General features: G+C 46.6%; 1 protein-coding gene across 2 annotated transcripts in view; it reads right to left on the reverse strand.

Annotated features, from left to right (window-relative positions):
* arhgap46a (Rho GTPase activating protein 46a) overlaps positions 1-14,256 on the reverse strand; it is a 35,358-nt gene that overhangs the window by 10,690 nt on the left and 10,412 nt on the right. For both annotated transcript variants that reach the window (XM_049577265.1, XM_049577273.1), the window contains exons 2-3: positions 11,591-12,097; positions 499-1,942 (exon numbers count right to left, since the gene is read on the reverse strand). In XM_049577265.1, coding sequence (XP_049433222.1) covers positions 499-1,942; positions 11,591-12,097 — 1,951 coding nt within the window. The remainder of the gene's footprint in view (positions 1-498; positions 1,943-11,590; positions 12,098-14,256) is intronic.

Below are 14,256 nucleotides of genomic sequence, written 5' to 3' on the forward strand. Positions count from 1 at the left end.
CCAAATTATTAGTGTTGTCTGATCTGCCCCAATAGTGGAATATTTCTGCTCAGTGACACAATCTGTCCATTCTTCCACTTATAGTTCTGAGGACTAGACGCACTAAACAATACAAAAGCAACAGCTAAAAATTCTCATAGTGCAAAGATACTATGTTAAGGAATGACTCGGCCTCTTTTGACACTGTCAGACTGAATTCTTCTCTGATGGTGAATCTGGAGAGATATCAGCAATCAGACCACTTCCAGACAAAACAAAGTTGCATCCAAACAAACGTGTTAAGGTAAACAGACCACACAAAAACCTACACACAGCTGAACTCTTAATCAGACAAGAAAGTATCACAATACTGGAATAGTAACCATGTATTCTGTTACAATGTCTGCTTTGTTAATAACAATTTATTTTGTTAGTTTGCCACACACACACACACACACACACACACACACACACACACAAACGCAAACATACATATACAAAACATGGGGGTGGGGTTACCTGGGAGGGCGGTCCTGGGGTCTCTGGTGAGGACAGACTGGCTTGGCTATTCACACTCATCTCCAAGGTGTCCACCTTTTCATAGGTCCTTTTCTGCCTCCCTGGTATCTCCAGAGGTGTAAGCGCAGGGTTGCCATGGTTACCTGCCCTACTCAGTGACCGGGGAGCCCCGGTGAGTTCCTCTCCAGAAGCGCACCTGCCAGCTGCTGACCCCCCTCCTCCATACCACCTGAGTGAGTCCGCAGGAGAGCGCGTCCGAGGTACGACAACCCTCTCCCCCATCTCTGGGTCCAGCCCCGCTCTCACCTCCCTCATGGTGTTGGAGCGACTCACTACCTCCCGCATCTCGGCCATGAGCCTCTCGTTGAGGGCGCAGAGCTCCCCGCTGCTGCCCACTGACCCCGGCCTGCCTCCTGCACCGCCACCGGCTCCCACCCTCCTCCTGCTCTTTCTTCTCAGACTTGGGGAGGGGCCGGTGGAGTAGCCAGAGTCTTGATAGTTTGCTGTGGCCTGTGGGGTCGATGAAGGGAAGTCCTGCGAGGCCTGGCTGCTTTGCCTGCTGTGTCGTGCCTCCATGGCACGCTGGACAGTGGCCTCAAGGACCCGCCAGGTTTGCTTTTTGTCCAGTGTACTTGGGCCTGGGGTTCCTGGCTCTCTGTCCCTTAACTGACCTCGAGCCTGGGGCAGAGAGTGGGCCTGCGGCTGGGGATGTGGCTGAGGCTGGGTCAAGACAGGATCCTGTCTGGATGTAGGGGAAGGGGTGCGTGTGGGTACAGGAGAGCTAGATACAAGCCCCTGTTTGGGGTCAACGTTGATCATGTGCTTGATGCACTCCAGACCAGCTGGGCTGTAGTCAGAGGACGAGGGATTTCTCCTGTGTCTGGACCCTGGATAAGATGAACCAGGGTGCTGGAGGTGTCTGGGTTTTTGGAGGCTATGGGTAGGTGTCAGGCGAGAAAGAGGTTGTCCGTTGTACAGGTGGGCCCCCTCTACCTCCATGTCTGTTGGGGGTTCATCATATATGGGACATTCTGAAACTGGCTCATCATAGATTGGGGCAGTGCAACCATACTGGGGAGAGATAGGGCATGGTGTACTGGTCTGTGACCTGTGAAGGAGCGGACTGGGATGGCTACCATCTGATGGAACTAAACAGAAGCTGCCGTTGCTAGCTTTTCTCAGGTGATGGGCCTGACGTGTGTCAGCTGCCATTTTGCCAGAAGGGGCAGTTTTATATCCCTGGGTAGAGCTTAAGTGTCCTCCTTGGGCCTTGTTGCCAGAGGGGTGCAGGGTGAAGGTGCTGGATTTGCTGGTTGCACTGTGTTGGAGGTGCTGCTGCTGCTGCTGCAAGGCTGGGATGGGCTGGCTACGGCTCATGCTGTTCACCTTCACCAGCATGGCTGCCTTAGAACCAGGTGCAGGCTGCCATCTTTGAGAAGCATCCCTAAAAGGGAGAAAATATAAGTCGAATGAGATTCAAAGCAACAAAGTATATAAAAGTCTAAATAAACATCCATAAGTCAATGGAGAGTGCCATAAAATGATTATGATCACATACAATCATACACAGGCATAAAGCCTTTAGCTATATTTCATCTATTCTAAAAAATCCAAAGCTGACAGGGCTGGGAAAATCAGCAGCAATCCACAAATTCCTCTCCAAACATTTCACTGACCTCTAAAGACTCTGCTCCATTTTTAGTCTGGCAGTCATAATGGCCTTGTCAAACCCATGAGACAATAACTCCAGTGTGTGTTGTGTAAAGTGCCTAAAATTACAGATTACACATCTCACTGAACGCATCCAGATTTCCAACATGTCTGGAGAATGCATAGGGTAACATTACAGAAAATAATTGCCAGTAGATGTATGTCTGTGAAGCAGCTAATGCTAGTTTCATACGACTATCACATGGCAGTAATGTCTGCCATCTGAACCAACGAATCAACATTTGAACAGTAAAGCAGGAGGCCACATGAAAAGAGGTTGCTCTGAGAGAAGTCAGGATTGCAGTAGTTCACGGCTGAGAATATCTTCACTCGGGTCCAAAGGTTAATTCTTCTCCTTTTGGTTGAGCGGCTGGGCTAACTTCAAACCCAATGGCCCACTGATAATCCCAGCAACCTAAAACAATCTGCCATCAATCTGGTCACGCTGCTCTGGTCTGCTGCCCTCCACTCTGCTGTCCCCTCATAATCTTCCACCGCAATCAGGACTTTTCATTCCTCGACTGATCAAAAACTTGCCCTCTTAAACCATTTAGTGTGTCTAAAGCGGGCATTATTGCGCATACTCGCATGGACACAGTTGGCGGCTGGCCTGAGTAGGACACATGTGACGCAGTACAGCATATACAAGCTCAGTAGATTTCTCCGTTAATCAAAGGTCAAGCAGGTAAGTAAGTTTGAAGGCAGGCAAAGGAGACTTACCTTCCCTCCCGCCAACCTCCTCTTAGGATTCACTGGGTTAATTAATTAGATCAAATTGGATCACCTTCTGTCCTCATAAATCCAAACATAAACACAGATCAGGGTAGAGCCTGAGCAAGTGTTCAAAGGCTTCCCTGTTCCAAGAGCATTAGGAGTTTTTAGTCGAGAATTGGGCTGTAACAGCAGTAAGAAGACGCAGAAGGAGGAGGAAAGAGGCGGAGTGACCCCCCCTCTCCTCCCCACATCTCTGTGGAACAATGCTGAAACAATTCCCCTGAGGTCCTCCAGCCAACGGCAAACTTCCTTTAGTCCTCCAAGCTACAGCTCATTCTCTCTCTCTCTCTCTCTCTCTCTCTCTCTCTCAGGACCTTGTGCCACCCCCATCTACAGTGAGTCACAGCACCTCAGCGGTTTGAATGTAAACAGGCTCTCATCTTCAAACGGTCCCACACATCACCATCCAGGCCAGGCAGAGCCTATAAACAGCTGGATCTCAGCCACCTGGCACAGCACCAAGACAGCCTGCCACAATCACTGTTGTTGGGAATGCTACAAGGCCCCCACCTCACTCAGACCAATGAAGGAAGTTTACTGCCTAAATAACACGTAACACACACACTCCCTCAGACAGACACGTGTGAAGACAAGAGGCTCTGATGGATGGGATTCACCCGAAACCACCACTGTTTAGTTGTTGCAAGCATGTGTGAGTGTGTTACACAGGGTGGGGGGGGTGGGGTGTTGTTGGGTGACAGCTGTAAACATGAGAAGCCACTGTTTGCACTCTTTGAAACAGTGTATGTTTTCTCACTGTTGCCCTGTCAAACAGGAGGAGGCGATACCAATGATACAAAATCATTCCCACCTCGGCAGCTGACCATTTAGCACCAGTTTGCTACAGCAGGAAAAGCTCACACATGAGACATCAAGGCTTTTCTTATAATGGGACGGCCAAAGAACACAGCGGACCTCACACATAAAACCACAATAATCAAATTCCACTTTCATTATACACAAACAAATCAAACCTTGTTGTTTCACACATAAAACAATCCAGGGTTCACGTGATGGCCAACTGTGAAAGAAAACACGGATCTGTCTTCTATCTTCTGGGTGGGTGGGTGACGTACTTTATGAGGACTGACCCTGAGATCATAGTGACCACTACTTCCTGTATGAGGAGGTCCTCTGGAGGGTTGTAGAGAGGGCTTCCCCATGTATAACACAAACAGGAAATGCCGAAGGTAATGTTCACACACTGCTTTCAGGGCGGAAGTATGGCCTGAATCTTAATTATAGGGAGCTTATGTACAGCTTTACAAAAAGTTTCACATCATACATGGGAAATTCTATATCCTTGGGCTCCAGTCCCTTAGAGGCTCCATCTTCATGTCCAAAGAAGACAAATAGGGATGTCAATTTTGGTTAATTGTGCTTCTGATAGCCTGACACCCACTGACTTGTAACTAACTGGTTAATCTCTAAGAATTAATACGCAAAATGATGTGACATACAGGAGGCCTCTCCTTTTAGTCTGGTGCTCCACTGATGTTGGTGGGGCAGCGCTGCTGCAGACACATGATGGCCACCTTCCGGTCTTCCACCAGGTGGTCCCAGTGAGTAAACAGCTTCACATTGAGCAACAAAACCCCTTTGGTATTGGTAGCTATGTTAGCACCACTAGCTGGCCTGACACTGCTAATGATGCTAACAGAGCTAAGAGTTGTTAACAATCGCTGAATGAGTGACACCACTAGTTAGCTCCCACCAGACCCGAGTGGTATGCAGTGCTGTAAAGTGAAGAGTGGCAAAATTAACCTATAAGCCAACAAATATAACCAGTCAAAGTATTCTTGGGATTTAACAGATTAAAGGCTAAACATCAATATCCCAAAACACAACACTGCATGCTTCTATACTATTCCTTCCTGTCCTGTGATAAGTTCAGTAGCAACAATAAATAAAAACTATTTTTCAGGGACTGAGGCCACATCCACACTATGTTTTCATTTCAAAACAACCTTTTAAAAACGAAAACTATCTCTACACACACAAGTGTTTTAGAAATAATCTCCTTCTACCACGCCTGAAAACATATATCACATGACACATTGTGGGTGTCTACGAAATCGTGTTCAAGTCTCCATTTCTGCCCGTCCACACAAAAATGCAACCACAGAGTTTTCAAACAAAAAAATGGGATCAGCAGCATTTTCAAAAGTCTGTGTTTTAGGGGTAAACGCAGCAACGTATTATAACAGAAATTAATTCGTGTGGATGTAGCCTGAAACTGAACACATTCGGAGGCCTGTGAGGAAGTTCAGCTCACAGTGTTGGGAGAGAGGGATTTTGTCAGGCTTTGTCTCTGTTGTCTGACTGCCATTGTCCCACTCAGGCTCAGCAAACGTCTAGCATGTTCACCCCCTCCAGCACTGGCATATTATGTTGGATGTCAGCAGAGAGTTGGGTGCGATGATCACCGCGATCGCATGGTGGCCGGGAGCCAACTCCAACAGTAAAGCTTTACAGTGTCTTCGATCTCTATCCAAAGCCTCTAATCCCATTACACAGCTAGAACAACACTGCATATCAGTAAACCTCTGGTCAACTAAATGAAGTATGATTACAAACCCTGAACCAAAAGACAGTACAATGGTGAGAAAATACAACAGGCCTAGTGTGGGGAGACGATATGTGGGGGTGGGTAGTTTGGGGGGTGAAGGAGAACAGAGCTAGAGAGACAAGAGAGGAGGGTGTGAGCATGTGTAAATGAGAAGGGGTGGGGATTAGTCGTGGGAGAGTGCAGCAAGGGAATGAGCGGGAAGACTGGCATTCCTCAGGGCTCATTCAGGGGCCTCTGTGGCAGTGTGGGGAGCCTTACACAATGCATGGCTGTGCCATCGTCACGGAGACGCCTCCCTTAACGACAGCAATGGAGTGTGAGTGGGGGGAGAGAAAGATGATAGGGAAGAGGCTGAACCTGAAAGAGCCATCTTCAACTTCCATAGTTAGACAGGCTCTTACATAACCGTGAACAGGCCCGAACTTTACTCTATAATGAAAGTTGTTTGGAAAGGGTGTGTTGCCTGCTAGTAGCTTGCCTGTCAGGTGTTGAATGTTAGCTGAAGGTGGGGATTATACACAGCAATTTATCACAGAGGTTAAAGGAGACATGATAATTATCATTCTCAGTGTAAAAAAAAACACCAAATTTTTCCAAATCCCTCACTGTTTGAAAAACGATAATCTCCATTTCAACTATTTCTTAAGCACGCATGACTAGACACGGAGTGCATGTGCATGCACGTATCTAGGCTCACATATGCACTTGTACAAACCCCTTCATTCAGAGCCTGGAGCAAGCATGTGAGACCTTTAGGAAGACAGAGAAATGTAAGATAAAATGAAGTTAGAGGCCCTTTGGAAACCAACAGGGTAATCTGATTGGCCTCCGGGGCAGCAAATCAATTTAACAGTCAGCAAATTTCAATTAGTCTCAGCAGCTCTGGTGTCTTTCACCCACATACAGTCTCAGATACCTCTGTCACTGTTCTTAATGTTGCTGTGGTCAGGTCGTCTCAATAACCAACTAAATATACTACGGTGACTCTGCTGTCAGCAGATGTTTGGTCTCTCCTTTCTTTCCAGCTTGGAATAACTGTTGTTGGAAAAGCCATCAGCTGAGTCACTTTGGCGGATAGGGATATGGATTTGGAGGCTCCTAAATATACCCCCTGGGAATAGAGGGGTCTGAAAAACAGGGGTTATTATTAACATTGGCTGGACAGGAAGAGGAAATGAGGTCGCACAGGCCAAGCTTCTGCTGCACAAACACCTCAGAGCACAAACCAATGAGATCACTGCGATACGCATAGAGGAAGGAAACCAAAAAGACAAAGAGGATTCACCGAGGACAATGTTGTATCCATTACGCCAACATTCACAACTGGTTTTTCTTCTCACTTTTGAATAATCGATCACAAAAAATATCAAGCAGAGGAATAAAATTTGAGGCAGAGCTGGCAGCCCCCCAGTTCCTGTCAGGCACCTCCAGAGGGCCAGCTGTCCTGCAACAGCTGAACTGATGCACCTCCCTCCTCTGAGCCAAGATGTCTACCAGTTGTGCATGTCTGTGGCTCCCACAGCCCGACCCCATGAGAAGTACTGGGCTGGGCCAGAGGACAGCCACTAGGATCATGTTGTAGGGACAGACGGGATGCGGCCAAACCCAACTGGATTCCAGTGAGACCCGCCTCTGGAATTTGAAAAAGAATATCTGCAACTCTTTTTGTGAGGGCAGGTCCCATGAGAACACTGTTTGGCTGCGTCCTCTTCACACACATTCAAAAAGCCTGTTTCAGTCAGTCCCAAATCTCAGAGATATGATCAGGGACACAAAAGAGCAGCATGTGGTAACAACCAATAATGTCTCATTAGAAACGGGTGTGAGTGGGAAAACCCGTAAACACCCAGAAAAATACTATCTCTGCATGCTGCGAGTCAGCTGACCCCATGTTTAGACCACAAGTGTCACCTCAGCGTCAGGCTCATGTAACAACAACATTCACGGTACAATGAAGCTGGTATACTGGTTCTGTCTTATACAAGACTTTTTTAAGTGCCAAGCAGCGAAAGAGCAGCCAAATTTTATGTGCAGTAGTGGTAGTAAATGTACAGTGTAGATTACAGTTTGCCCATAAATACACTACAACTCCTCAATACCACATCCCTGTGCCTTACCTCCCAGCTGCGAGGCACTGGCAAAGAGAGAGTCTGTGGGAAACTGGAGCAGAGCACGCTGCTCCACCTGGGGTACAAAACATGGATAAACACATTTATTCAGTGCCTTTATATTACGCATCAACCTTGCAATTAACATAGACTTGAAACATAAATAAATGTCATGTCGCGTTTACGCCCATGAGACACAGCTGAGATGTGAGCTCAAAATGAGAGCAAATCTATTGCGTGAGAAGTGCGAGTGAAAACGTGTCTGATACGCTTGCGGTCTAGACACGAGGTGAAGCAGTCAGAGCAGCATGCCTGAGGCCAGTTCACATGTGGTGACATTGGTTCTTCATGAAAACCCTGGAGATATTATACTGCAGCACAGAACCAGATCGAGAAGTTAACTGTAAAAGCAGAATTTCAATGATTTTACGCTGCTTCAATGAGACACACAAAACTGTAGCTCTCTAGGTCTTGAGAATACTACAGTTTCAATTACGTGAAACATGGAGTGTGTAAGGAAACAGCGCAGAGATAAAACAAAAGAAGGACATTGTCACTGTTAACCAGACCAAAGCACTGAGGCACATAACCAGATCTCAAGTCCAAAGTGCAACTTTTTCACAAAGAAAAGAAAAGAAAAAAAAAGGGCACACTTAAAACACCATGTGGAAAGAGCTGAAAATGAGCTTACCACACCGGGAGAGCAGAGATGAAACATGTCTTTCCAGTGTGCGTAAAGATTTTGTGGCTACGGCCTCAGCGTGGCGGGAGATGAAAAGCATGAGAGGCTTGTGCTCTCGCAGTAAACATGCAGACAATGTGCGACTCATTAAAAACTTAAAAACTTTATCTACCCCATAAGACACCCCCTTTTATCCTAAATAAACCCGGTGGTGATTTCTCCTACATGACTCACAGCCAGACAGTCTCGAGTGCATGAGGAGAAGCTTGTTTTGATTTTACTTTTGCTTTCATGCCCGTATTTCATTTTTAAAAATGTCTCTGCAAACTTCCCCAAAATAGAAAATAAAACTGAGACAAAATGTTTCCAGTTCCGTTTTTATGTGTTCAGACACTTGTCACCTTTGGGGGGAGGTTTCTACATTTGTCCTTCAGGTTCCTTAAAGTCAGACTAAAATTAAACCGCTAAAATTTGAACTAAACTTGTTGCACATGCTTACAAAGCCAGCTATTGTGTCCTCCTTTAATATGTAAAAACTGATTCAACTTTGGTACAGGCACAAACATATAACAATGAAACAACCCAGACAGAGTAGACGTTTAGATACTCAACACTGTACGTTTACTGAATCTTTTTAAAGGCCAGTCAACAATCAGGAAAAGCGAGTTTTATGTGTCTAATGTCAGTGTGACTGCCTTAGATTGAATGATGGTGCACCACTATATCATTACAGGCCTAAATGAGAGGGAACATACAAGCCATTTGGTGTTCTCCATTCAGCATACGTAGACTTCCTGCTTAGAGAAAGCTCTCCGTTGACCCTGGGGGACAACTGGGTATAAGTAACAGCCTTTGTTCCTTTTAGTGGTCCATTATACACCCCTGGTCCAGCTCATAAGACAAAAAGACTGCTGTGACCCTGATGTGAACCACCTTGGGTCACTTCTGGGTTGTCTTAAACCCTGCTGCCATGTGTCCTCATCAGACTTTTAACATCCACTCAACCTCAGCAGGTCTGCTGTAACTTGAAAGCTCAGCGGTGTGGAGCCCACACACAGTGAAGACGGGCATACGCACGGATCACACACCATCTACGGTGAAATCCCATGCAGATGTTATCTGGTTGATGACCACAACACACAGACACACACACTGGAAGGTGGGTGAAATTCAATACAGATGTTATAAGCTAGTTGATCTGTAACACCTACAGGTCCTACATCATGGAAAGAGATCAGTTTGTTTCAGTTTCCTGTGCATGTAACCACATGTGACTGACATGTTTACCTCTAGAAACCACGGTACTTCCCTGATGAGCTCCACAGGCCCAAAGTACCCAGAAATTCCCAGTACATGTGATAAGACTTGGCCAATGAGTAACAGATTTGGCACTCAAGTCGACCCACAACTATGCCTCTATAAGCACGAACATAGATATGAGCTTTATAAAGACAAGGAGAAACAGACGGCAAAAGGAAGCAGCATCAACTAACCGCTGCTGCTTAGAATAACACACAGGGTGTGTTGTGTGGAAACTTTGGGAACTCTTCTATCTATTATGAACAGATTTATATTAATAGCTTGAAACAAAAGGAAACTGGTGCTGGAAGAACTGGGATTGTCCCATCTCCACAAAGAACAGCTTTGTTTTTCAAAGGTCATAATTTAATAACATTTCATCTCCGTTGAAATTTCACAGAGAAAAAAAAGGAAGTAGAAAAGAACATGTAAGGACATGTCTAAAATAGCTCAGACATTTGAACCAAACATTGAGGAACAATGAAATACCCCATTACTCGATGGAACCTAAAAAGGTTTTGACCAGAAGTAGTATGATCAAAATAAGGAAGAGGACTATGCTCTCATGAAAGTCCCTAACACTGCTCTGGTCTGGGTGGGACAGAACAATTAGCTAACCTCAAACCACTGTGAACCTTCATTTAAACTTTCTCCCTCGCTTCTTTTACCCATTGATCCTTGTCATTATCAATAATGCGGTTAACTAACCGATGACAAGAATGTCTCAGAGTTTGTTTTCATCCATTTTGAGCTGTCACATTCCACCGTCTCTGCGCATTTTGTGGTGGTTTCTAATTACCTGTTAAAAGATGGAGGCTGGAGAGCATGTGAAGGGCCATATGGCTAAGTAGGGTATCAAGCCTCTGTAGACTAAAGACTCTTCAGCCTTTGAGAAACACAGCTGGCCATTGTTTTAAGTGGCAGACAGAAAATGCTCTGGGAGAGGTTGAATCACTGGGGCACAGTGGGACCCTGTGGGGGGTTTTGACACTCCCCATACACACCAGAGGCAATGCAACGAGGCCTCCAGTCGTGTCATTCAACTGCCATTGCTGACCAATTAGTTCCCCCTCCACCTCTACGTGATCCCAAAGGACCAGAGGGTCAGAGAAGAGACCTCCTAATGGCCAAGGTGAGGAAAAAGAAGAGCCAGGATGAAGCGGAGAGCAAGAGTCGCCATGGTAGAGCCTCTGAAAGCCAGCAGGGTTTGCCTTGTTTATATGCAGCTGGAATGTAGCGGTTCTGCTTGTTATTAACCACAGACAACACTCTCTCACATGCCTCTCATGCATGCACATTTAAACTCTCACCCATTCGGGGTGTTACAGCCTTTGATGGCCTGGGGCCGAGATTTGTTTTAGGAAAATTAAATGAGCATCGGAGCAGAGTGGAGCAGGGTGGTGGTGGTGAGCACACAGAAGGACACTAAGACGGACTCAGTGGCCCTGCGCCAGGGGAAACAGAAGTGGCATGTCTGGAATCTGGCTTGGAGGGAAGAGATGGTGGTTTGGACGAGGCCGCAACGTCGAGCACATGATGGGGTCTCTGAATGACTTACTGTTAGGGGCCGTTCTGCACCAGTAACCCTAGCGTTAAGGGGGGTTGGGTGTCGTGCTCTGTAATATAACTGACCGTTCTCCCCATTTGGTAGCGATTTGCTGAAATGGCTGAGCATGGTTCACAGGCAATAGTATGGAAACATGGGACATATGGAATGTTCAGATAAGTCAGAATGAAAATAAAAAGGCAGTTTGAGTTCGGCCTGAGCGGTCAAAAGTCAAAATAATCCTGCGAGTTCTCATAGCAGAAGCATTTGAAAGTCATTACTATTCACAGTGCCACATGTTGTGATGACTATCACATTTCCCAGTAATATGATCCACTAATGATTAAGCACAATTCCCTTTCCAGACTTACTGTAGAGGCTACTGAAGGTTTGGGCGGGCTTACCTCGGTGGGTCTTTACTTCCGTCTGTGCTGTTTTCGGAGCTGCTTCCATCTCCTTGCAATCTGCTGTCTACTGCTGGGTCCACCTCGGGGTTGGCAGCCTCCTCACTGGTCTCTGGAGTTCTGGGGACAGGACTGTCTCCGTCCTGCTCGGGCAGAGGTGTGCAGCGTCCTTGGCTCCCTACACTGCCGATACTCCCCGTGGTGCTGTGATGGTGTCTGTCCGCACCCCCTCCAGCCCGCTTGGCCTCAGAGCATCGCCTCATGGCCTGGAGCTGGGATAGAGGCACTATATCAGCTCCCTGGGGTCGATGCCAGACCGTGCGGCGCCCAGTAGAGTTGTAGTAGTAGAAGCGGCCACTGTGAGGGTCAAACAGCTCCCACCACTGGTTACCGTCTGCCTGGCGAACAGGGACGCCTGAGGGGGGATCCCAGCCGCACTCACCAGTGGTCAAGTTCACATACATACGCTCCCGGGAGCGTGGCTCCAGGATCTCCACCCAATCAGAGCTGAATGAGAAGAAACAAGGCAGAGTATTATTTATGGCTGAAAATGACAACAGATTATCCATCAACAGGATATGATGATGCATTAGAGGCCACGGTCACGCCTGAGTACTAATCAACTCGACAAGCAGTAAACAACTCACACTGTTTGACAGACTGAGAGGCCCCAAAATGCCCACTTGCCCATATGGAGAGAGTGTCAGTGTTTGTGTTCCTGACATGCAGCCATCTGTGTGTGTTTGTGTGTGTGTGTGCGTTAGCAATGATGTCATCTCTTTGGTAGGCAACGGAGCAAGTGATGGTGTGCGTGTGCGATTCCTTAATTTGAGGACAGGTGGACACGCTCAGTCAGACACCAGGCATGGAGTCAACAAGGCCCAAAGAGAACCAAAAGCTCTGAGTGCTACTAACGCAAAAAACACAGAGCTCATCTACAATCACAGAGTGACAACAGCCAGCTCAGCACAATACACACACACACACACACACACACATACACACAACAAAAAAGAGACAGTAGAGAGGGGAGGTGCAAAAATAGAGACAGAGGCTGAGAGGGAAAGACAACCCAGTTTAAAGAAAAGTATGCAAAAGGGACAGATAATGGGACAACCAATTACACACAGTTGGACCATGAACTGAATTTCAGAGAAATTATAGGACACTATCTATCTTTGTTAAAGTGTGTGGCATATTGCAATTAACAGGTGTATGCTGTAGCTACCTACAGAAAATCAGGGTCAATAAATATATCTGACAAATAAGCAAAGGCTGCAGTTTGCTGGTGCTATATATCCAGGTCATGCTACCCTTTAGTGGGCTCCATTATGTCTCCTTTGATCCAGTTCCCTAATGCAGGCCTTAACTGTGCCAGCAAATCCATGTGGGAACAGGAACACTACAAACAGCCAGCAAGACTCCTTTCTCCAGACCCAGACACAGTAGACGTCGTCTAGATCAGAGCCAGAGAAAGGACTCAAATTATCCAATAAATCACCACGCTCCTTTTCTCATCTCCCATAATGACCACTTGAAGGCTTCGGCAAGGTTAGGTCATTTCTCTTGTTCAAGTATCCCACCCAACCCTAGCCTAGTATCTTTGGGAGAAAAGTGCCAGTGGAGAAGAATTAGTGTCACAACAATCCGCTACAGGTTGGGATATTTTCCCAGCTTTCTCAGGACAGAGATGCTTTTCTTCTCCCCGTCATGGTTGTTTGTGGTGTGAGCCTTCTGTCCAAGCTACCTGTGATGATCAGAAGGGCATGAAACTTAGCGTGGATATGAGTGCCTGCAATGTCCACCACATATACCCACATTTGCTCCTTATGTTCCTGCCAAATTAGCCCTGTGTGCACCCCCAGCCTCAGAAATAGACACAGGGATGTGTGGTGCCGGTCAGGTCTGCCAGGGTTACAATGTCACAGTGTTGACTGCAACTCACTGGAAAACAACAGCTGTTCTCCATTTTAACCTCATCAACTTTGACGTACCTGTTCACCAAGTATAAAGTGTCAGTCAGCATCTCTTTTATGTGCTGCCAGCACCAGGCTCTGCACAGGTTGATTTAACAGCCAGGTAAAATAAGAAAGAGCAGAGGATATACAAGCCTTTTGCATACTGTCTTCCCATGTGTCCTGGTGCTCTATGCTGGGAGGCCATCTGGTCCAATCCCTCACACTAGGCAAGCAGCCCTGACCTTAGTGGAGTCAACATGAAGGGTGCTTTTAGGGGCTGTTTATACGACAACGATTTTGGTAAAAACGGAAAAGTCTGTCCTTTGCGTTTTAAAAAACTTCTGCGTTTATATGACGACATTATTGAAACAATCCCCGTTCACACAGAGCCGCAAAATCTACTGGAAACACTGTAGTATGCACGCCAGGCCAATGGGTGGCAATGTAACTTTGCAAAGCAACACCACGGCATGACACCATGCACCTGCGCTGAAGCGCCTTCCTCTACAACGCCGTGATTACAAACCAAAACAAAGAAGACACAATGGCGAAATGGTCGGCATGCTGAGTGACTGGAACCGCAATGCGCATGTGCGAAAAGTCCGTTTTCAGAGGAGCTGCATATTGCAAGTTTACATGACAATGGAGACACTGCTGTTTCCAAAACATTGCACTCTGGAACCCGTTTTCAAATCGTTGCGTTTTCAG

Source organism: Epinephelus fuscoguttatus, linkage group LG1, assembly GCF_011397635.1.
Source record: "Epinephelus fuscoguttatus linkage group LG1, E.fuscoguttatus.final_Chr_v1".
Classification (NCBI taxonomy): Eukaryota; Metazoa; Chordata; class Actinopteri; order Perciformes; family Serranidae; genus Epinephelus; species Epinephelus fuscoguttatus.